Source organism: Scyliorhinus torazame, chromosome 6 (assembly GCF_047496885.1).
Source record: "Scyliorhinus torazame isolate Kashiwa2021f chromosome 6, sScyTor2.1, whole genome shotgun sequence".
In the NCBI taxonomy this organism is placed as follows: domain Eukaryota; kingdom Metazoa; phylum Chordata; class Chondrichthyes; order Carcharhiniformes; family Scyliorhinidae; genus Scyliorhinus; species Scyliorhinus torazame.
The window spans coordinates 88,504,315-88,528,326 of NC_092712.1; the positions used below are offsets into that span (position 1 = coordinate 88,504,315).

Consider the following 24,012-nt stretch of genomic DNA (forward strand, 5'->3'; position numbering starts at 1 on the left):
AGCACTTATATGGTCATGATGTCCATCTCACAATCTGCCTGGTCAGTGGTGGGTAGGAAGGCTCTGAAGAGGGCATCAGTAAGGCACAACCTCTTACCACATTTGTAGCCAGCACTTGAGGTTGTGGCACTGCATCTTGAGCATCATGTGCTACAGTCATCCAGTATGAAGAGGCTTTTTAAGAATAGTTATAAATGGCTGATGATCAAGTTCAACACTTATGGTACAACGCTATATGAAGTTATGAAATTTCTGACAAGTGACCACTGGGGCAAGGAATTCCATCTCAATTTGAACTTAAAGTGTCTCAGTGTCAGTGAGGGCTCTTGAAGCGAAGGTTGCCATTCTGGATGCAGACTGTGCCAAGTCTGTGCTGGGAGGCATCTGCTGATACTAGTACAAGTGCTCAAATGTCAAAATATTGTAGCACCATAGTGGCTGAGAGTGTCTACTTGAGCTTGTTGAGGCTGAGGTTGCCTGCTTGAGCTAGATGAATGCAACAGTATGGTGGGCCTGCCAAGACCATTCAATACCTTGGTGGAAGAGCTGGCAAAGGTCAGATGACCTTACCGCAGCAAGGTATGAATTTGGAAAGATAATTTGTCATAACAAGGAAACGCGCAAGGCATGATTGTCTTTGGGAATGGACATCTGTTGTATAGCCGTTGCCTTGTCTGGATCTGGCTTCACACCATTGGCTGTGAGCAAGTGACCCATGTAGTGTCCACCCTATTGTATTAGCAGGGTGGAGGTTTCATTATATGATCCTGATTTTGTCGAGGACTAAACAAAGACGTGCATCATGTTCTTGCATTGTTCGAACCCAGACCAGGATGTCATTGACGATGATTTTGCAGGGTTGTCCTAAAAATAGTTGTTCCTTACACCATTGGAAGACCTCACTGCCAGAGGAAATCCCATAGGGCATATGGAGAACACAGTATCTGCCTACTGGAGATATGAATATAGTGAGTTGAGGAATCTTCATCCAGCGTGATCTGCCAGAACCCACATTTCACATCCAAGTTGCTGAAAATCTTGGTATTTGGCATATCTGCTGTAACCTGTTCAACTGTCTCCATAGGGTGATGAGGTCAGCAGTGCTTTCTTCAGGTGAACCGGGTCGATGCAGTTTTTCACCATACTGTCTTTCTTTACTGTAGCCACATTGCTGAAACTCACTCTGTGGCCTTGTCCATGGGAGTTACGAAACCCAGTGTCGTCATTCGGTCCAGCCCATTGGCTACTTTCTGCTTCATAGCTAGAAGTACTCTTCTCAGAGCACAGAGCACAGATGGTACTGAGTCATCACCCTCATATGACAGATAGCTTCCCAACGACGTCGCAGATGAATAGATTTTTATATTTCTGGGCCTGGCGTTGCTGAGTGTATATTTGGACCAAGGCATCTGAGGCCCAGTGTGATGCTGTCCTGAAGATCCAACAGTGGCCTGACATTTTTATAAACAATCTGAAACTTGAAGCTGCTCTGTGTTCAATGGAGAGTGGCCAGACCTTCTGTGCAGATAGTTAGTCCGCCATACACCACAAGGCCCAGCTGAGTGTTCACCATCTGGTATACTACAGGGGTTGATTTCCCACAACAACTGCCTGGGCACGACGTTGTGCTTTGCTCCACTGTCAATCTACACTTTTAGTTTTGCAGGCAATGTTTAAAGCAGTCAAAATCTTCTCCTTAATGGTTTTGCTACTCTGACAGTAGAATACTTTTGGACGATCAGTGTCCTGGTTACTCTGATTGAGTTCCAATTCATTTACCCTGTTCATGCTCCGAACCCTGGAGAAGTCACCGGCTGCGATGTGCCTGGAGGCATAGGCAGGTTGCTGTGGCTTTAATCTGCAGCATTTCAGAGAATGGTTTCATTTGCCACATTTGTTGCAGCTGTTACAAAGCGTTTACCAGGTAGTGTTGTTTTGTGTGCGATGGCCACCACAGTTGGGACAAGGTGTATCCTTGAAAGCTTCTGTTGCCTACCTTAATTCTTTGCTGCTTTTTTCTGACTGCTCATTCAGCACACAAATGTTAATGACAGATTCCAGCGTTAGATATTTCTCGCAAAGAAGTTGCTTACCGACATGTCATTATGGGCCCCAGACACATCGGGCGCGATTCTCCACTCCCGCGCTGGTTGGGAGAATCGCCTGGGCCACCAAAATTTCCCGCGACGCCGGTCCGACGCTCCCCCGCGATTCTCCCAAGCGGCGGGAACGGCCCCGCCGAGTTCCCCGGGCCGGAGACTCGCCCGAGACACCCAAAATGGCGATTCTCCGGCACCCCTCCTATCCTCAGGCCCGGATGGGCCGAGCGGCCAGCCCAAAACGGCGGGTTCCCTCCGGCGCCGTCCACACCTGGTCGCTGCCATCGGGAACAGCGCGGGAATGCTGGGGGGCGGCCTGCGGAGGGGCGGTGAGGGGGGATCCTGCACCGGGGGGTACCTCAAATGTGGGATGGCCCGTGATCGGTGCCCACCGATCGTCGGGCCATCCTCTCTGAAGGAGGACCTCCTTCCGTCCGCGGCCCCGCAAGATCCGTCCGCCATCTTCTTGCAGGGCCGACTCGGAGAGGACGGCAACCACGCATGCGCGGGTTGGCGCTGGCCAACCCACGCATGCGCGGGTGACGCCAGTTATGCGGCGCCGGCCGCGTCATGTATGCGGCGCCGCCTTTACACGGCGACAAGGCCTGGCGTGAGTGGATGATGCGGCCCCGCTCCTAGCCCATTATCGGGCCCTGAATCGGTCGGGATAGGGGCCGTTTCGCGCCGTCGTGAACCTCGACGGCGTTCACGTCGGCGTGGGCACTTTGGCGCGGGAGTGGAGAATCCCACCCATCGTGTTTTCTCAACTTTGTTGGTGAGGATGCCAAATGTGCATTTCTTTGCCAGGATGTTTAGAATCGCGGCGTAGAACTGAATAGATTAATCAAATATTTGATTGTTCATATTGAATGCATGTCTATCCAATATAATCTTTATAACTGGCCTGCATATGCACTCAAACTTTTTTTTAAGCAATATCTCAAATCCTCCTTCTCTTCCTCTATTTGAATAATAAAAGGCTTAAATTTCTCAGTCGTCTCGGGACAAGTTAAATTGTAGAGAGTGTATGCATGCACGTTCTTTGATTTGTGTGATCATCCGGCACTGCAGTAAATATGCCATTCTTTTTGGATTTTGTTCAATTGTCTGCAACATTTTCATCAAACACAAGTGGGTCGATGCGACAAAGTCCCTATGCCATCCTGCCAACTCCTGGCACCATGTAGAAATGTTCAGTTCCAATAACTGATGATCAGGAAATAATAAAAATAGAGGTTTATTGATAGCACGGAGCAGCTCATACATACTGTGTGGCTGCCCGCGCCACACGGAGAATTCCCCTGCTCACGACACATGCTCCTTTTGTACCCTTGTCTTTCCAGCATCCACATGACCACCTGGTCTACAGAAAGCAAGGCCTTCAGTTTTCAAAATATCTAGTTGGAGGAAACTTTTGCTCAGTCAGTACCGGCGGACAAACGAGCAGTTTGATAGGTTAGAGAAATTGAAAAGATAGAGTTGACAATGAGGTCAAGCTGGGTTCCATTAGTGTAAATGTGAAAACTGATGCTGTGTCTAAGGGCAGCATGTGAATGAGAAATAAGAGGGGTTGAAGTATAGATCTTTGGGGAATATCAACGACTACAGTGTGGTTGCAAGACAAGAAGCCAATTCAGTTGATTCTCTGGCTATGATTAGACAGATAAGAATGGGACCAGGTGCATACAGTCCCACCCAGCTGGAGAGGTATTGTAGGAGGAAGCAGTGTCAAGGGTTGCAGACATGTCGAGAAGAACACGGAGGGATAGTTTAACTTAGTCAGCCATGTAGGGTGCAATTTGTGACGTTGATAAAAACCGTTTCAGTATCACGGTAGGGGCAGAAACCTGATTGGGGAGTTTCAAATATGGTATACTTGGAAAAAAGGTATGGATTTGGGAGATGACAACACATTAAGAACGTTGAAGATTGGAGGTGGGGTGGTCTTTGCAGGGACTGAGGAGTCAAGTATTGTGTTTTTTCAAAGGAGGATGAAATACCTCAGGAGAGAGATTAATTAACGATGTCAACCAACATGGGGACCATGAAGGGAAGTTGGGCGGGCGATTAGTAGTTCAGTGGGGATAGAGTCGATGGAGCAGAAGGTGGCTTTCCTGACAAGGTGCATTAGGAGAGGGCACGAGGTGAAAGGAGGGAAAAGAGTGAAAGATGCGAGTTCGCGGTTAGGGTAGGAGAGATTTTTAGAGAAAGTTTGGCTTGGTGGGCTGCGGGATGGGAAAGCAGAGTCAACTGATCTCAATCTTGGTAATAAAGAAGTCCATGAGATTCTTGTGCTTGTCGTTTAAGGTGAAGGTGGAACAGGGAAAAGGGGTCTAACAGTACAGTTGGCAAAACTGATGGTTATGTTTGCTTTCCAGAGTGACTCTGAAATAGTGAGTACTTTTCACAGATGAGTGCAATACCTGATTGGACAGTAAGAAGTCTTACAACACCAGGTTAAAGTCCAACAGGTTTGTTTCAAATCACTAGCTTTCGGAGCACTGTTCCTTCTTCAGGTGATTCAGGTGATACTTGATTGGACAGTGAATGAGTGCAGCACCTGATTGGACCATGGGTGAAGGCAGCACCTGATTGAATGGTGGGTGAGTGCAGCGCCTGATTGGACGGTGGGTGAGTGCAGCATCTGATTGGACAGTGGGTGAGTGCAGTACCTGATTGGATGGTAGATGAATGCACTTTCTGATTGGATGGTGGATGAATGCAATATCTGATTGGATGGTAGATCAGTGCAATATCGGATTGGACGGTAGATAAATGCAGTACCTGATTGGACGGTGGGTGAATGCAGTACCTGATTGGACGGTGGGTGAGTGCAATATCTGCTTGGAAAGTGGGTGAGTGCAATACCTGATTGGACAGTGGGTGAGTGCAGTACCTGATTGGACGGTGCATGATTGCAGTACCTGATTGGACGGTGGGTGAGTGCAGCGCCTGATTGGACGGTGGATGAGTACAATATCTGATTGGACGGTAGATGAGTGCAATATTTGATTGGAAGTTAGATGAGTGCGATATCTGATTGGATGGTAGATGAGTCAGCACCTGGTTGGGCAGTGGATGGCTAAAATTATTGTCTGCCAAATCCTTTCATGGCTGTGTCCCTTGGAGCTCTGAGTTGAAATGAGGGCTGTATCATGGTGAATGGCCAGGATGAAAGAGAGTAATGGTTTAAATGTGGGCTGGGACATCAGAGGTAGTGGTTGAGCAGATCAGTAGCTGTAAATGTGCCACAGTGATGATGGGGCCAAACACTACACAAGTATTTTGAAAGTGCAATTTTCAGTGAAATTATTCCAGTCAGAAGGAAGAGGCAAGGTATATGTCAGTGGAGAGTGATACAAGGGAGTGATTTTGTTTGTTAGTATGTTAGTTTGTTATTTACAGCCATTCGGCCCATCGTGTCTGCTAGTCTTATTCCCTAGTCCTATCTCCGTAGCCCTCTAAATTAATCACTTTCAAATATATATCTGGCTCTCTTTTGAAACCTCCTGTGGAATCCGCCGCCGCCACTCTCCCAGGCAGCGCATTCCAAATCCCAACAACTCTGAGTGAAGAAATTTCGCTTTATCTCACTCCGAGCTCTCTTGCTGACCATCTTGAAATTATGACTCCGAATCACTGACATACCAAATAGTGGAAACGGAATATCCTTCTTTACACTTTCAAAATTGTTCAGAATTTTGAACACCTCAATAAGGTTGTCTCTTAATCGTCTCTGTTCCAAGGAGAACAAGCCCAATTTCTCCAGACTTTTCTTGTACCTAAAATTCCTCATTCCTGGGCCGGGATTCTCCCCTACCCGGCGGGGCGGGGGGTCCCGGCGGGATGGAGTGGCGTGAACCACTCCGGCGTCGGGCCGCCCCAAAGGTGCGGATTTCTCCGCACCTTTAGGGGCCAAGCCCTCACCTTGAGGGGCTAGGCCCACGTCGGAGTGGTTGGCGCGCCGCCGGACGGCGGGAAAGGCCTTTGGCACCACGCCAGTCAGGGCCGAAGGGACTCTGCCGATCGGCGGAAGTCTGTTCATGCACGGGAGCGTCAGCGGCTGCTGACGTCATCCCCATGCATGCGCAGGTGGGGGTCACTTCCGCATTGGCCATCGCGGAGGCTGTGGCTGAGGTGGAAGGAAAAGAGTGCCCCCACGGCACAGGCCCGCCCGCGGAGCGGTGGGCCCCGATCGCAGGCCAGGCCACCGTGGGGGCACCCCCCGGGGCCAGATCGCCCCTCGCCCCGCTCCCAGGACCCCGGAGCCCCCACGCGCCACCAGTCCGCCGGTAAGGTAGGTGGTTTGTTTCACATCGGCGGGACTGGCATGACAGTAGAGGGACTTCGGCCCATCGCGGGCCGGAGAATCGCCGGGGGGGCCCGCCGACTGGCATGATTCCCGCCCCCGCCGAATTTTCGGTGCCGAAGAATTTGGCGGCCGGCAGGGGCATGATTCACGCCGCCCTCCGGCGATTCTCCGACCCGGCGGTGGGTCGGAGAATCCCGCTCCTGGTATCATTCTAATAAATCTCCTCTGCACTCTCTCCAGGGCTTTAACATCTTTCCTTAAATAAGGTGCCCAGAACTGAACATAACTATCCAAATGTGGTCTGGCCAATGATTTGTAAAGGTGTAGCATCACTTCCTTGCTTTTATACTCTATGCCTCTATTTATAAACCCAGGGATGCTATAAAACTTCTGAACAACTGTTTCAACTTGCCTGGCCACCTTAAGAGAATTATGAACTTGAACCCCGAGGCCCCTCTGCTCCTCTACTCCCCTCAAAGTTGTACCATTGAGTCTATATTGTCACCCCATGTTTATTCTACCAAAATGTATTACTTCACATTTTGCTGCATCGATGTTCACCTGCCAGGGGTCTGCCCATTTGGCCAACTTGTCATTGTCCCTCTGAAGCCGCTCAGCGTTATCCTCACAATTCACTATTCTCCCGAGCTTTGTATCATCTACAAATTTAGAAATGTTACTCTCAACACCCACTTCAAATCATTTATATAAATCAGAAAAAGCAAGGGTTCCAACACCGAGCCCTGAGGAACACCACTTTCAACTCGTCTCCAGTCTGAGAAATGCCCATCTGTACCTACCCTCTGTTTCCTATCACTTAGCCAACTTCTAATCCATGCTGCCAAGGACGCATCGATCCCAAAAATTTTTAATTTGCTAACTAACTTGCCATGTGGCAGGCACTATATCAAATGCTTTCTGAAAGTCCAAATATGCAACATCCACAGCACTAATTTCATCCACTGACTGTGTCATCTCGTCAAAGCACTCATTAAATTTGTCGTGACCTGCCCTTAACAAGTCCATGCTGACTCTCTAGTATTAACTTATTTTTCTCTAAGTGTATATTTATCTCATCCCATATTATGGCCTCCATCAGTTTTCCCACTATTGATGTCAAGCTGACAGGTCTGTAGTTTTCCGGATTATCCTTTCCTCCTTTCTTAAACAACGGCGTCACATTTGCAATCCTTCAGTTCCCACAGATTAATCCTGTGTTCAGAGAGGCCTGGAGAATTTCCATCAATGGCTCCGCAATATGCTCCCTTACCTCGCTTAGCAACCTAGGATGCATCCCATCCGGGCCTGGTGACTTCTCTACCTGGAGTGCTGCCAGCCTTTTCAACACCTTTTCTTTATCTACCACTGTACTGTTCAATTGCTCAACACCCATATTTTAAACTGGACCATTGCCACCGTCTTCTAATTTGGTAAAGACAGAAGCAAAATACTCATTTGTACCACTGTCATACCCTCCTCTTCAGTGAGCAGTTTGCCTGTTTGTCCCTTATGGGCCCCACTCTATTATTCACTAATATTTTACCATTAATATGCTTGAAGAACATTTTGATATTGTTTTAGCACGGCCTGCAATCATTTCCTAAAGCTTCCTCTTTGCCTTCCTTATTCCAGCCTTAGCCTCTCTTCTGCATTTGAGATATTCTTCCTGATTCCTATTGCTATTATTATTCCGACATGCATCATGTGCCTCTTTTTTATTCCTTAATTTATTATCAATATCCTTAGTTATCCAAAGATACCCCATATTTATTTCTCATGGTAGCTTGCACCCTATTAATCTCTCCATTGAAAGTCTCCCATTTTTCATCCACTGTTTTATCCACCAAAATGCATTTCCAATCAACCTGCTCCAATTCAACTTTTAGACCCCTTAAATTTGCCCTTTTGCAGTCTGGGATCTTAGTCCTTTTCCAACTTAATATTGAATCGTATTATATTGTGATTACTATTTCCCAACTGCTTCCTCACTCTGACATTCTCCACCTGCCCTGCCTCATTTCCTAGGACCAGATCCAGCACAGCTTTCTCCCTGGTAGGACTGGAAATGTACTGTTCCAGTAAGTTTTCCTGCACACACCACAAAGATTTCTCCCCTTCCGTGCCCCACACTCTACCTGTTTCCCAGTCTACCTCAGGATAATTGAAATCCCAAATATCACAACCCTAATTGCTCTGCAGATTTCCATAATCTGCCTACAAATGCTCTCTCCCACTTACTCCCCACTATTTGTTGGTCTAGTAATTACCATTCAAAGTCACTGCTCGCTTCCTGTTTCTCATTTCCAACCACATAGATTCTAATTCAGGAATTGCAAATCGTTCAAGAGCTATGATACTATCTTTTACCAAGACTGCTGTGCCTTCTCACTTTTTATCCACCCTGTTCCTACTAAACACCTTATAACGCGGAATGTTAAGAATCCAGACCTGTTCTGGCTTGAGCTATGTTTCTGTCAATGCTACTATGTCATATGCCACTAGAACGATTCCTGCTTCCAGTTCCCCAATTTTGTTCACTATACTGCGTGCATTTACATACATACAATTTAAGCTGCTCTTATCTCTTTCTTGCCCTTTGGGGGGGCGATCATTTCTTTGTTCACTGTCAACATTCAAGCCTTTTCTCACTTCCTTTTCCCTATTCCCCATCGTCTTTCTTTTGCCTCACTGGAACTTCTTAAACTAGGCCTATTAGTCAACCCACCCCCCTGCCTTACACGTTTAAATCCACCCCTGCCACTATTTACTCTCTTTGCTTGGAAATGGCTGGCTCTGTGATTGTTATGGTGGGAGTAGTGCGGTCATGTAAGAGAGCGGATTGGTGGATTGGTCGGGAGAGGGTTACATGAAGGGCGAGAGTAAGGGAGAAAAGAGGACAGTAAAATTAGAGGAGAAGGAAAGTGATGAATTGAGATGGCAGTTGAAATGACAAAGGATTAGAAGCGACTTGGTGCAGAGGCTGAGAGGGGAAAACCAATCCCAAAACATGGAACAGAATCTATGGGCAAAACACCCCATTCCAGTGTGTTTTGTGGAGAAGTGGTTGAAGACGAGCTTCTCTGTTTTTCCTCCTGAAAATCTGCTCCACAAGGTAGCTGTGCCAGTCAAGCTCCACATTAAGGACCTTCAGCACCAAAGAACAGTTGCAGCATAGGACAATGTATTTTAAGGAATTAGATAGATGGCTCAAGAGTGCATAGCATAAAATATTGCCCGATCGGCCGCCATCCTGTTTCATACACATTGTTCACCTGCATCGTGTCTGTACATATCCTTACAGCTCTTTCAGTGCCCCTCATACATACACATGCCTCAGCAGGGCACACATTGATGTTGTAACCATCACATATTCCAAAGACTTCAATACAAAGCCACTGATCACGTACTGATAGGTTGAGCACAAGGTAATCATCACATCAGTAACCCTTATATTTTGTTTAATGCAATGGCCTTTAAATGTTGGAAGTCCCTTTTGACAGCCACATCAAGCTACACAGTTGAAAAAAAAAGACAAAAATACTGACTCTGCTCTCTGAAATGTCAGTCATCTATTTCATATACATTTGAGTAGTATATTAGCTGATGTTGAAGTGCTTGCTGTGAATGAGCTGCCAGTATAACAGTGACCGCAGTGCCCTCTCTATGTTGCACTTTAGCCGTTAGACATTCTCGCTACAGGCAAAAAGCTGGACGTGACTCCTAAGAAACCGAAAGCAGACTGGGGCAGTTATCCTTGGTCATTAGCTGGCATTTGTGCCCAGCTAAGTAAATAAGAGTCAGCTGATCTCCATGGCATAAGAACTTAAGAACTAGGAACAGGAGTAGGCCATCTGACCCCTCGAGCCTGCTCCGCCATTTAATGATATCATGGCTGATCTTTGTGTACTCAGCTCCACTCTCCGGCTCTTACACCATATCCCCGAATCCCTTTATTCTTTAGAAAGCCATCTATCTTTTTCTTAAAAACGTTTAAAGAAGGAGCCTCAACTGCTTCACTGGGCAAGGTATTCCAGAGATTCACAACCCTTTGGGTAAAGAAGTTCCTCCTACACTCCGTCCTAAATCTACCTCCCCTTATTTTGAGGCTATGCCCCCTAGTTCTGCTTTCCCCGACCAGTGGAAACAACCTGCCCGCATCTATCCTATCTACTCCCTTCATAATTCTATATGTCTCAATAAGATCCCCCCGCATCCTTCTAAACTCCAATGAGTACAGTCCCAGTCTACTCAACCTCTCGTCATAATCTAATCCCCTCAACTCTGGGATCAACCTAGTGAATCTCCTCTGCACTCCCTCCAGTGCCAATATGTCCTTTCTCAGGTAAGGAGACCAAAACTGAACACAATACTCCAGATGCGGCCTCACCAACACCCTATACAATTGCAGCATAACCTCACTAGTCTTGAACTCCATCCCTCTAGCAATGAAAGACAAAACTCGATTAGCCTTCTTAATCACCTGTTGCACCTGCACACCAACTTTTTGCGACTCGTGCACCAGCACACCCAGGTCCCTCTGCACAGCAGCATGTTTTAACATCTTACCGTTTAACTAATAATCCATTCTGCTGTTATTCCTCCCAAAATGAATAGCCTCACACTTGGCAACATTGAATTCCATCTGCCAGACCCTAGCCCATTCACCTAACCTATCCAAATCCTTCTGCAGACTTCCGGTATCCTCTGCCCTTTTTGCTTTACCACCCATCTTAGTGTCGTCTGCAAACTTTGACACATTGCACTTGGTCCCCAACTCCAAATCGTCTATGTAAATTGTGAACAACTGCGGGCCCAACACTGATCCTTGAGGGACCCCACTAGTTACAGGTTGCCAACCAGAGAAACACTCATTTATCCCCACTCTCTGCTTTCTGTTAGTTAACCAATCCTCTACCCATGCTACCACTTTACCCTCAATGCCATGCATCTTTAGTTTATGCAGCAACCTTTTGTGTGGCACCTTGTCAAAAGCTTTCTGGAAATCCAGATATACCACATCCATTGGCTCCCCGTTATCTACTGCACTGGTAACGTCTTCAAAAAATTCTACCAAATTAGTCAGACACGACCTACCCTTTGTGAACCCATGCTGCGTCTGCCCAATGGGACAATTTCCCTCCAGGTGCCCCGCTATTTCCTCCTTAATGATAGATTCCAGCATTTTCCCTACAACCGAAGTTAAGCTTACCGGCCTATAATTACCCGCTTTCTGCCGACCTCCTTTTTTAAACAGTGGTGTCACGTTTGCTACTTTCCAATCCTCTGGGACCACCCCAGAGTCTAGAGAATTTTGATAAATTATCACTAGTGCGTTTACAATTTCCCTAGCCATCTCTTTTAACACTCTGGGATGCATCCCATCAGGGCCAGGAGACTTGTTTACCTTTAGCCCCATTAGCTTGCCCAATACTGCCTCCTTAGTGATTACAATCATCTCAAGGTCCTCACCTATCATATCCTTATTTCCATCAGTCACTGGCACCTTGTACCAACCGAGTGAAATACACTATTCAAATAACTTTATGGTATATTTGTTTTTTAAGGAGCCAAAAAGTTACCAAATATTTCTTTTTTTTTAAATGGCAAATATGTCAGAAATATGTAAGTGACAGCTGATTGAAAACAAAGCTACAAAGCCTGATCCAATTTTGGAGCTGCTCCAGATGGGTTTTTACAACACAATGGTTTCATGGTGATCATCAGATGCTTAATTCCAGATTTTCTTTTGTACTGAATTCGAATTTCACCGTCCACTGTGATGGGGTTTGAATCCCACCATGGCAAAAGGTGAAATTTGAAATAGATATGAAGAAAAATTTTGAATTAAGCGCCTGATGATCAGAATGAAACCATTGTCGATTGTTGTAAAAACACATCTGGCTCACTAATGTCCTTTAGGGAAAGAAATTTTCCTTTCTCACCTGGGCTGGGATTCTCCGATCCAAGTTCGCCCTGCCATCGCTTCCTGCGAGAATGGAGAATTTGGTGTTCAGCCAAAACTTCATTCACTTCAGCGGAACAATTCTGGAGAATTCCGGCCTTGGTCTGGCCTACACGCGACTCCAGACCCACAGCAATGTGGTTGTCTCTCAAATGCCCCCTGAAATGGCCTAGCAAACCACTCAGTTCACACAGGCAATAAATGCTTGCCTTGCCAGTGTCGCCCACATCCCATGAAAGAATTTTAAAAAAAAAATAACCACAGAACTTCCCCTGCCCCATTTTAAATGGGTGCTAAACAAAGAGAGCAAAACTTGGGCTAATCACCCAGAGTGTTGTGGCAGGTGTTCATTTAATATTTTTGCATCAAATCTGGGGATGCTCAGACATGAAGTGGCACAAGAAAATTAGTACACAAAATAGGAATAGATAGGAATAATATGATCAGGGATAGTCAGCATGGCTTTGTGAAGGGTAGGTCATGCCTCACAAACCTTATTGAGTTCTTTGAGAAGGTGACTGAACAGGTAGACGAGGGTAGAGCAGTTGATGTGGTGTATATGGATTTCAGCAAAGCGTTTGATAAGGTTCCCCACGGTAGGCTATTGCAAAAAATACGGAGGCTGGGGATTGAGGGTGATTTAGAGATGTGGATCAGAAATTGGCTAGCTGAAAGAAGACAGAGGGTGGTGGTTGATGGGAAATGTTCAGAATGGAGTACAGTCACAAGTGGAGTACCACAAGGATCTGTTCTGGGGCCGTTGCTGTTTGTCATTTTTATCAATGACCTAGAGGAAGGCGCAGAAGGGTGGGTGAGTAAATTTGCAGACGATACTAAAGTCGGTGGTGTTGTCGATAGTGTGGAAGGATGTAGCAGATTACAGAGGGATATAGATAAGCTGCAGAGCTGGGCCGAGAGGTGGCAAATGGAGTTTAATGTAGAGAAGTGTGAGGTGATTCACTTTGGAAGGAATAACAGGAATGCGGAATATTTGGCTAATGGTAAAGTTCTTGAAAGTGTGGATGAGCAGAGGGATCTAGGTGTCCATGTACATAGATCCCTGAAAGTTGCCACCCAGGTTGATAGGGTTGTGAAGAAGGCCTATGGAGTGTTGGCCTTTATTGGTAGAGGGATTGAGTTCCGGAGTCGGGAGGTCATGTTGCAGCTGTACAGAACTCTGGTACGGCCGCATTTGGAGTATTGCGTACAGTTCTGGTCACCGCATTATAGGAAGGACGTGGAGGCTTTGGAGTGGGTGCAGAGGAGATTTACCAGGATGTTGCCTGGTATGGAGGGAAAATCTTATGAGGAAAGGCTGATGGACTTGAGGTTGTTTTCGTTGGAGAGAAGAAGGTTAAGAGGAGACTTAATAGAGGCATACAAAATGATCAGGGGGTTGGATAGGGTGGACAGTGAGAGCCTTCTCCCGCGGATGGATATGGCTGGCACGAGGGGACATAACTTTAAACTGAGGGGTAATAGATATAGGACAGAGGTCAGAGGTAGGTTCTTTACGCAAAGAGTAGTGAGGCCGTGGAATGCCCTACCTGCTACAGTGGTGAACTCGCCAACATTGAGGGCATTTAAAAGTTTATTGGATAAACATATGGATGATAATGGCATAGTGTAGGTTGGATGGCTTTTGTTTCGGTGCAACATCGTGGGCCGAAGGGCCTGTACTGCGCTGTATTGTTCTATGTTCTATGTTCTATGTTCTAAAATGCAGAAGATTCCAGAACTGTAGCTCCATAAGAAATAAGGCCAGTGACTCCTTTACTTCTGCAGCTGGGGTACCTTTTGCTGTCATGTGTGAACTTGTTTCTGTGTGAGATTATGGGATTAGTTGGTCATTTGCAATTAGGAACTTGCTAAGCATCTGTTTAGCTAACAATCCAGTTGACTTATCTGCAGGAATGCTTTAAATGAACACAAGCAGGTTACAGGTTACAGGTTACTTTTTTCTACACCTCTAACAATTATTGATACCAACAGTTCTATGTCTGCAGGCTCAGTTAAAAACCCACAACAGATAAGAGACTGAGCTCATCGTTTATATAGGCACATGTTCAATTAAATGCATTAAATGTTTACAGGGAGATATCACGCTGTAATGGACCCTTCTCTGTAGAGCTGTGTTGATGTGGTTATCAACTTCTTATAAATGACATCAAGATAATCGTAATGGAAGTTCTCAACTTTCTCTCAGAACATGCGTCCCTGATGGACAGAATAATGTATTATATCCCCGATGATAAAATAGATTGGGTTTTCTAAAATTCCATTCTTATCCATGGAGAAAATAATCAAACACAGTAGAGAAAATGTAAGCATTATCAGGGTACCACAAACAGAACAAAAACAGTACAGGTTTTAAGGGTACAATTTACTGATAACGAAAGGGAATCTCGTGGAGTACATGTTTTTCTACGAGAGAAATTAAACCACTTTATTATTTTCCTAAATCAAAATATACAAAACATACACTCGGGAAACAAAAGGAAAGTTACAGCTCATTTTTCCACCTGGCTGATACAAAGATAAATCCGAGGCACCAGAACCTAGAAATGAGAGTTAGCAATGATAGTGGACAAATGAGTGTGCTCTTATAGTACTCCTTAGTCTGCTGTTTTGATACAGCCCTTAACTCTTTTAGGAATAGCGAATCCCAATGACTCTGATAAACATTAAATAATAAAGGCCGGTAAAAGAAAGAGTAGGGCCAAATGGGGATTTAAAAAAAAGAGATTTGCACTCGGAAACTGGAGAAATAGCGGAGATATTAAACAAATATTTTGATTCTGTCTTTACAAAGGAAGAAGATGCTACCCAGGCCGAGCTGAGAGTGGAGGTAATTAGTACAAGAGAAGAATTTATAACCGTGGGAGGAGGTGTTAGAAAGGCTATCTTTACTGAAAACTGATGAGGACCAGAAGACATGCATCCAACGGTACTGAGGGAAGTCAGAGTGGAAATTGCAGAGGCACGGGTGTTAATCTGCCAGTCTTTCTTAGACATAGGAGTATTGCCAGAGGACTGGGCGATTGTGAATGGTACTCCCTTGTTCAAAAAAGGGGTGCAAGGATAAAGCCGGCATCTACAGATCAATCAGCTTGACTTCAGTGGCAGGGAAATGTCCAGAAACCTATAGTTCAGGACAAAATCAAAGTCACTTAGACAAGTGCAGGATAAATAAGGAAAGCCTGCATGGATTCATTAAGGAAAAATCATGTCTAATTAACTTGCTGGAAATTTTTGAGGAGATAACAGAAAAGGTTGATTAAGGCTGTTGATGTCCATATAGATTTTCGTAAAACAAGAATTAATACAGCATCACACAATAGACTTGTGAGCAAAATTCTAGCTCATGGAATAAAAAGGAAAATAGGCACTGAGGTAAGAAATTGTCTTGAGTGTCAGGAAAGGGCTGGATTCTCCGATGCCCCATCTGCGTGTTTCTCTACTTTCACCGCTTGTCAATGGGATTTCCCATCAAAGCCACCCCACGCTGCCGGGAAACTCGCTGGCGGGGGTGCGCTGCCTGCAGGATCAGAGAACCTCAACAAATGGAGAATTCCAGCCAGAGAGCAATAATAAATGGTTATTTTCAGATTGGAGGAAGGTAGAACTTCGCAGGGGTCAGTTTTGGGACCCTTGCCCCTCCTGATACATATTAATGACCTAGACTGTGGTGGTCAGGGCATGATTACAAAATTAGCAGATGATATGAAGATTGGAAGCATTGTAAATAGTGATGGGAATAGTTCTGAACTTAAAAGGGACCCAGACATGTTGGTGGATGGGCCAGACAAGTGGCAGATGAAGTTCAACGTAGAGAAGTGTGAAATGATTCATTTTGGCAGAAAGAATGTGGAAAATCAGTATAGAATGAAGGGAGAAACTCTAAAGAAGGTGCAGGAAAAGAGGGACCGCCATGTGTAGATAAGTCATTAAAGATGGCAGGGCGTGTTGAGAGAGTATCTAATAAAACATACAGTATCTTAGTCTTTATTAGTAGAAGGAAGCATTGCGTTCAAGACTAAGGAGGTCATATTCAACTTGTATAAGCCAGGCCTTTTTCTCTGTTTTTGTCAGTGCAGACATGATGGGCTGATTGGCCTCCACTTTTCTATAGTTCTATGGTTCTAAAAGAAGGCTGAGGAGAGACTTGATAGCAATATTCAAGATCCTGAAGGACATGGACAGTGTAAATAGTGAGAAACTATTCCTGCTCAAGAGAGCCTCAAGAACTAGAGGGCACAAATTCAAATTAATTGGCAAAAGGGGTAAAAGTGTTAGGTCTCATTTGGAGTACTGCGTCCAGTTCTGAGCACCTGAGGAAGGATGTGAAGGCATTGGAGAGAATATAGAGGAGATTTACAAGAATGATTCCAGGGATAATAAACTGCAGTTATGAGAATAGGTTGGAGAGGTTGGGACTGTTTTCCTTGGAGAATAGATTGGATGGACTAGGATTTCTTCCCTTTGAACAGAGGAGGCTGAGGGGTGACTAAATTGAGGTGTACAAATTGATGAAGCCCAGATAGTGTAGACAGGAAAGGCCTGTTTCCTTGATCTGAGGGGTTGATTACCAGGGGCATAGATTTAAGATGATTGGTAGAAGGATTAGAGGGAACATGAGGAAAATCTTTATCACCCAGAGGATGGGGGTCTGGAATTCACTGCCTGAATTGGGGGTTGAGACTGAAATGCTCAACTCATTTAAAAAGTGCCTGGATCTGTACCTGAAGTGCCGTAATCTGAAAAAGTATGGACTCATGCTGGAACGTGGGATTAAAATAAGTGGCTAGTTTCTTTATTTCTCTTTTTTGTCAGCAAAGCCATGATGGGCTGAATGGCCTCTTAACTTTTCTCTGGTTCTAAAAGAATGCTGAGAGGAAACGTCGTAGAGGTACTCAAGATCCTGAGGGGTATGGACAGTGTAAATAGCGAGACACTGTTTCCACTCAAGAGAGCATCACGAACCAGAGGGTACAGATTCAAATTAATTGGCAAAAGGAGTAAAAGTGATGTGAGGAATTTATTTTCACCCAGAGGGTGGTTGGAGCCTGGAACAAACTTCCTGAGAAGCTGGTGGAGGCAGATTCAATCGAGATATTCAAAAGGGGACTGGATTGCTATCTGAAAAGAAAGAATGTGCAAGGTTACAGGGATAAGGCAGGGGAGTGGGACGAAGTAGAATGCTCCTTCAGAGAACCAGTGCAATGGGCCGAATGGCCTTTTTCTGCACTGTAACATTCTGTGAGGATAAGTAAATGGGTTAATGTCCGTGTTAAAATAGCAGACCAGGGACTGGTATAAAAATGTGTTATGCATTTGCCCACCAGTATTGGGAACAGAAACGTCAAGGCGAATAAGTGAAACTTTAACGGTGATAAAGAGAATAGAGAAGGAAACTACAATGGGGGATAATTTTTACCTTTATGTCCAGGTCAAAAAAGTAGTAGATGAGAAGCCCATTTTCTACCTCACCCAATGATAAAAGTTAAAATGACCTCCAGTGAATTTGCATTGGTTCCTGAATATATCTTTAAGAAAGTAATAACAGGAAACATTCTAAAAACAAGTAAGAATGTTCTGGGACCCTACCACAACCTTCCATAATTTAAGGTATTGCTTGTTGCTCTCGCTCACTCATTTTAAAGAAGACGGGTGTCGCAGTCTTAGAATGCCTCTTGACAGAGAAATGATTTCGCAAGATAATTTGGAGTCAACTGATGCAAGCAAAAGTCATTTGAACAGGGTCTGGGTCAGTAAGATCTTCACAAAACTGGCCAGAATATCCTTCAAATATTTCAAACTGTCAGGCACCATATACACTATTGACACTGCTACAGCAAATAGTTTTACAAGTCTATGAATTCAAATAAATCCATTATAGTCACATAAAATATATCAGGCAAAATTAATGCTACATCATGCTAAGAATTCTTGCCGCTCAGACATGTGAAAATATGATCAAAGTTGTCAATTGTTTTAAAATCTATTTTTCAGGTTAAACTAAAATCACTCAGAAGTAACATTTCACAATGAATCCATTCAACAGAATCGTTGATCGATTGGTAACTTGATAATGGTAGTTTTTTTATGGTTGAGTTAATGAAGTTCATCCTAAACATTTTTTATCAAAACAGAATGCTGTTCTTTTCCGACCAAGTTCGCCTACTCAAAATAAATGAAGAAATATTGGTTGGTTGACAACAATGAGGGTAGATTTTAACTCCCAGCAATGAAGAGACAGGCAATGGGCAGAATGCTGAGCCACTCCTGCTGGTGTGAGGTTCAGTCCACCTCAAGGGCTTTTGTTCATTACCATGCAGACAGTGAACTGTCCATCCTGAGTGGGAATCCTGCTGCAGCTTGCTGACTTTAGGCTGGTGGAATACCTGGTGGCCAAGAGGCTAACTCAGATGACAGAGAAAAATGACGAGGCGTGGTGGTGGGGGTTGGTTGGAGGTGCTGAGGGGGATTGAGGAGTTTATTGCAGAGGGGGAGGAGCCCGTAGATGCACTTATTCTTGCCAGGTCTGGTGGAGTGCTTCTGCTCCTTCTTGGGCCCATTAAAATAATGGCCACAATTTACTGACTGTTCATGCCGGCGGGATTTTCTGGTCCCACAGGTTTCCCGGCGACAAGGGGCACAGTCACCGGGAAATCCCGCTGGTGAGCCACCTCCACCGCTGAAAAACACGTGGCGGATTGTTTGGCAAATCCTGTCCAATGAATTGCTTTGGTTTTGGGGCTTCCTCCACCACTGCCCAGTTAGAAACATAGAATCTCCACAGTACAGAAGGAGACCATTTGGTCCATAGAGTCTGGAAAGAGCACCCTGCACCTAGGCCCACACCCCGACCTTATCCCTGTAAGCCAGTAACCCCACCTAACCTTTTGGACACTAAGGGGAAATTTAGCATGGCCAATCCACCTAACTTGCACATCTTTGGACTGTGGGAGGAAATGGGAGTACCCGGAGGAAACCAATGGAGACATGGGGAGAATGTGCAGACTCCGCACAGACAGTCCCCCAAGGCCAGAATAGAACATAGGGACCCCTGGGTCTATGAGGCAGCAGTGCTAATCACTGTGCCACCGTTCCGCCCTCTAAAGTTGCCCACCTAAATTACCCTGCGGTCCTGTGTTTGTCACGCCACTTCCATTTGCATATAGGAATGAGGTTTCCACCTGAAACACCACCCAAGTCGTGAGTAGACAATGGGCAGAGCAGGGACTGGGCAGTTAGTGGTATAGAGAAATTTTAACTTTACCACTGCCCTGTTTGCACTGGGTAGACTAAGTTAAAATAACCACTTGAATTTGGATTTTAAAAGCCAGTGGATTGTAGGAGCAAGTTGAGACTGAGGGAATCAAAGGGGCCCATGGTAATGATATCTGGAGAAGAATGAGTTAAGGTAGGAGGTGTTGATATGAGTTTTGCTTTCTCATTAATGGCCACTTAAAAAACTTGTGAGAAATTCCACTAGTCTGGAAATCTACCTGTTTGAGCTCTTGGGTGTTGTAGATCTGGGTTTTGCAGGTGTCATTCTCTCTGTAGCTTCAACATGATTATCCTGAGAGAGTGAATCACTGGGTGTAATTTGTCTGTAGTAACGATCATCTGCATCCAGCAGCTTTACCTGGCTACAGAGAAAAATAATGAGTATGTTAACTGTAATTATTTCGCCTGACTCAATTTGTTTCACTCATTCCTTACAACTTGCAACTTTCTGGGGGAATGGTAATGCACATATTTGAGTGTGTGAAGTAACCGATTAAAACTGGACCCCGTAAGAATTAACTAACAGTTCAGGATCTTACCCAAGGCTAGTCATACATAGAAATACATAGAACATACAGTGCAGAAGGAGACCATTCGGCCCATCAAGTCTGCACCAACCCACTTAAGCCATCACTTCCACCCTATCCCTGTAACTCAATAACCCCTCCGAACCTTTTTGGACACTAATACTATTTATCATGGCCAATCCGCCTAAGCCGCACGTCTTTGTACTGTGGGAGGAAACCGGAGCACCCGGAGGAAACCCACGCAGACACGGGGAGAATGTGCAGACTCCATACAGACAGTGACCCAGTGGGGAATCGAACCTGGGACCCTGGCGCAGTGACGCCACAGTGCTATCCACTTGTGCTACTGTGCTGGCCAAATGTGAATCATAAATGTCTATGGGAGTGAAATAAACTTTGTAGGATCATAAAATCAGTGGCCATGAATCAGGCTGCTTGTGATTCGTTTTGGGGGCAATGCTGACATGTTGGTAATCTTGCATGCCCCACGGCGTATTTCTCGTGGCGGGAAGCGGCCTGCCATTGGTCGGTGGCGGGATCTTATAGTCCCACCGCTGTCAATGGGATTTCCCATTGAATCCACCCCCTGCCACCAGGAAACCTACAGCGGGGGTTTGCTGACAGTGGGACTGGAAGATCCCGCTGGCGAGAATGGGTGGAAAACCTACCCCCCCCCCCCCCCCCCCCCCCACCCCCTCCCCCCCCACTCCCCCCTCCCCGGTTTCAGGTCATGACATTTCATCAGAATGCCGAAGGCCACGACTGTTTTGTCTTCAGTTTGGGAATGCAAATCTAGCTATTTACCGACAGTGCTATCCTGCTTTCAGCCCACTCACCTGGTATTGTGGTCTCGGTGTTTTCGGTGTAGGCTGCAGTTGGTGCTGCCACCTCCCGAGGCAGGTGCATGGCAAGGCTGACAGTTTGGATGAGCCATTTCTCTTTTATTGGGACATTGGCTCAGTTCAATTTATGGTTGTTAGGCTCACTATCCTTCACCCCACATCCCCCAGTGCCTCCACACGCTCATGCTTCCTCATATCATACCTGCGCTCTCCATGCCCACTCATCCTATACCCACCAGATGCAGAACTCAGGTTCATGATTGTCAAGACATAAAATGTTCTTGAAATAAAAAGAAACAATCAAGAATTCAGCGTTCCCTTTGGGAAAACCAACTCCCTCTTTCATGTTGTGTTGTTGCATGGCTCATTGGTTCTGCACCTAGTGGATGCTGGAAGAGTGCATCAAAGGTTCAGCAGATGCCAGGACATCAAAGCAATATGGAAACCAAACCACAGAAACTCCGACATAATATTAATTTTAAATTTTGTTTTCCAATTATGGGGTAATTTAGCGTGGCCAATCCACCTACCCTGCACATCTTTGGGTTGTGGGGGTGCGACCCATGCAGACACGGGTAGAATGTGCAAACTCCACACGGAGAGAACCTGGAGCCGGGATCAAACCCGGGTCCTTGGTGCCATGAGACAGCATGATAACCACTGCGCCACTGTGCCGCCCCCGGCTTAATATTCATACCGAATTCTTCAGACTGTAGAATGCAGAAGAGGACTACTGATTAACCCTTACACAATGCTGGTCAATTTAATGTTCACTTACATTTTAAGGACAGAGCCCAATTGTCAATAACTATGTTGAAAATATACTTAAACCATCATAATCCAATACATTTTGACAGTTGCAGTTGGCAAGAGCTTTTAAACTTCCTTTCGAGAGGCTCCACCTTCACAGCAGGCTTCCCCAGGGTTCATGAACTGACTTACCTGGTGTGGTTCCCACAGCCTTGAGGATCTCACTCATCTCTGTGAAAATAGCAATGATGGGGAAACTCGAATTTGCAGTAGGCAGTTAAATAGCAAACCCAATATCACTTTAAGTCAGTATCGGATCGGGACCGCCATGTTTTCCAACCTGGCAAAAATGGCAGGTGGTTGGAATTGAAAGACCAGTTTAAAAATGCGGCCCTGCTCACCTCTTGTTTTGCTTTCCCTAGGTGAGTTTGCTCAACCTTGGGAGACAAAAATTTAGCCCCTTGTTGGTCTCTCCATAGCTGCTGCCAGACCTGCTGCTCGAGTATTTCCAGCATTTTCTGTTTTTAAATTGGACATTTTATTGCCCTGCTGAGGTTGAATTTCATCTCCATATCACTAATTTAGCATCCTCACTCAGACGACACACAGGATGATTAATGTGGCAAATGGAAATTATTTCATGCTGGTGCAGTAGAGGATGCTCTTCTGAGATGGTCGGATTTTCATGTGCTGAATTAGGTTGCCGCAAAGGTGGGTGACCAAATAAAATGGCACTGATGTTATGTAGCATGATGTCCAACCTCCGTTTCAGACCTTGCCAATTTTCGCCAGGGTGGGAACAGAGCATATGGCAATAAGGCAGGAAAGTGAAGTTTCCTGCACTGTTAATTGGGTACATTTAGATAATTAAGAATTCCTTAAGAACATGTCTTCTAAGAGCACAAAATTTACACAGGGCAGGTGGCTGTTGGGAGTGGTGTAAGCATGAAGAGCTCCAGTCTGTTGGGAACAAGATGGGCAGCACTGAGAATACTTTATTTGATTGAAAAAAAGTACGGATTTTTAAGAAAATTTATCCCACAGTAATAAGACTTTAGTAACACCAACATTATGCTATCCAACTTTGGTTCGAACTCTCCATGCACCTCAACCAATTTGAAGACTCAGACCATTTAAAAAAAATGTGTAGTGTTAAGCAAGAACATGGCCCACTTCCCTGGTGCCCTGAGTCTATTACAATCCTTCTGCCCCATCACGAATCGAACACCATTCCCATTCCCTCGCCAAATAATCCTAAGTCTCCACCAAAACCACAGCTTTGGTTACTTCCTGTCAGGAGCAGCTTCCTGACCTGAAAACAAACCTGGGGAGGAATTCTCCGATGCCCAGCTGGGTCGGAGAATCGGTGCGGCGGCGCGTGAATTGCACCACGCCGCCCAGATGCCGGGACACAATTCTCCGCAGTGTGGAGAATCGGCGGCATGGTTGGCGCGGCGCCGGTCGGGGTAAGCGCCGATTCTCCGGCCCGGATGGACCGAGCGGCTGTCATCAAAAAACCGAGCCCCGTCGGCGCCGTTCTAACATCCTCTGAGCCGGCGGGACCTCGGGGTTGATAGGTCCGGGGCGGCCTGTGGGGGGGGGTGTGTTCCGAACCCGGGGGGGCCTCCGTAGTGGCCTGGCCCGCGATCGGGGCCCACCAATCGGCGGGCCGTCCTCTCTGCACCCCGGCCCCCTTTCCTCCGTGCCGGTTCTGTAGCCCTGCGCCATTTGGCGCGGGGCCGGCGTGGGGAAGAAGGCCACTACGCATGCGCTAGCTGGCGCCGGCCCAACTGCGCATGCGCAGACCCCGCGCCGCCAGATTCTGGCCGGGAACGGCAGCTGGAGCGGTGGAGGCCGCTCCAGCGCCGTCCTAGCCCCCTGTGGGCCACAGAATGGGGTCCCGGAACGGGCACCGACGCCGGAGTAAAACACTCCCGTTTTTTCTCCGGCGTCGGCACTTAGCCGCCCGATGGGAGAATCCCGCCCTCATTCCCGAACCCTGCCTCCTCAGACACAATCTGGCCCTGGGGACCTGAAAACATTGGTGTTGCATAATTTGATGAACACAAATAAAAAACTAAATCAAACTGCCTAAGAGCACTGAATTTTCAATGAAACCTTTGTTAAGAGGAACGTCTTATGCATTTGAAGTGGCATTCATCTGTCAGCATTGACCTTTTGGGCTCTTTGATAATTTGACAATTTTTGAATGCTTAGCACATTGTTG

The 24,012-nt window shown here is 45.9% G+C and overlaps 1 protein-coding gene across 1 annotated transcript in view; it reads right to left on the reverse strand.

The window, feature by feature from the left end:
- Nucleotides 1-24,012, reverse strand: part of myo3a (myosin IIIA) — a 683,164-nt gene that overhangs the window by 61,114 nt on the left and 598,038 nt on the right. The window contains exon 34 of the mRNA XM_072508449.1: nucleotides 19,885-20,028. Coding sequence (XP_072364550.1) covers nucleotides 19,885-20,028 — 144 coding nt within the window. The remainder of the gene's footprint in view (nucleotides 1-19,884; nucleotides 20,029-24,012) is intronic.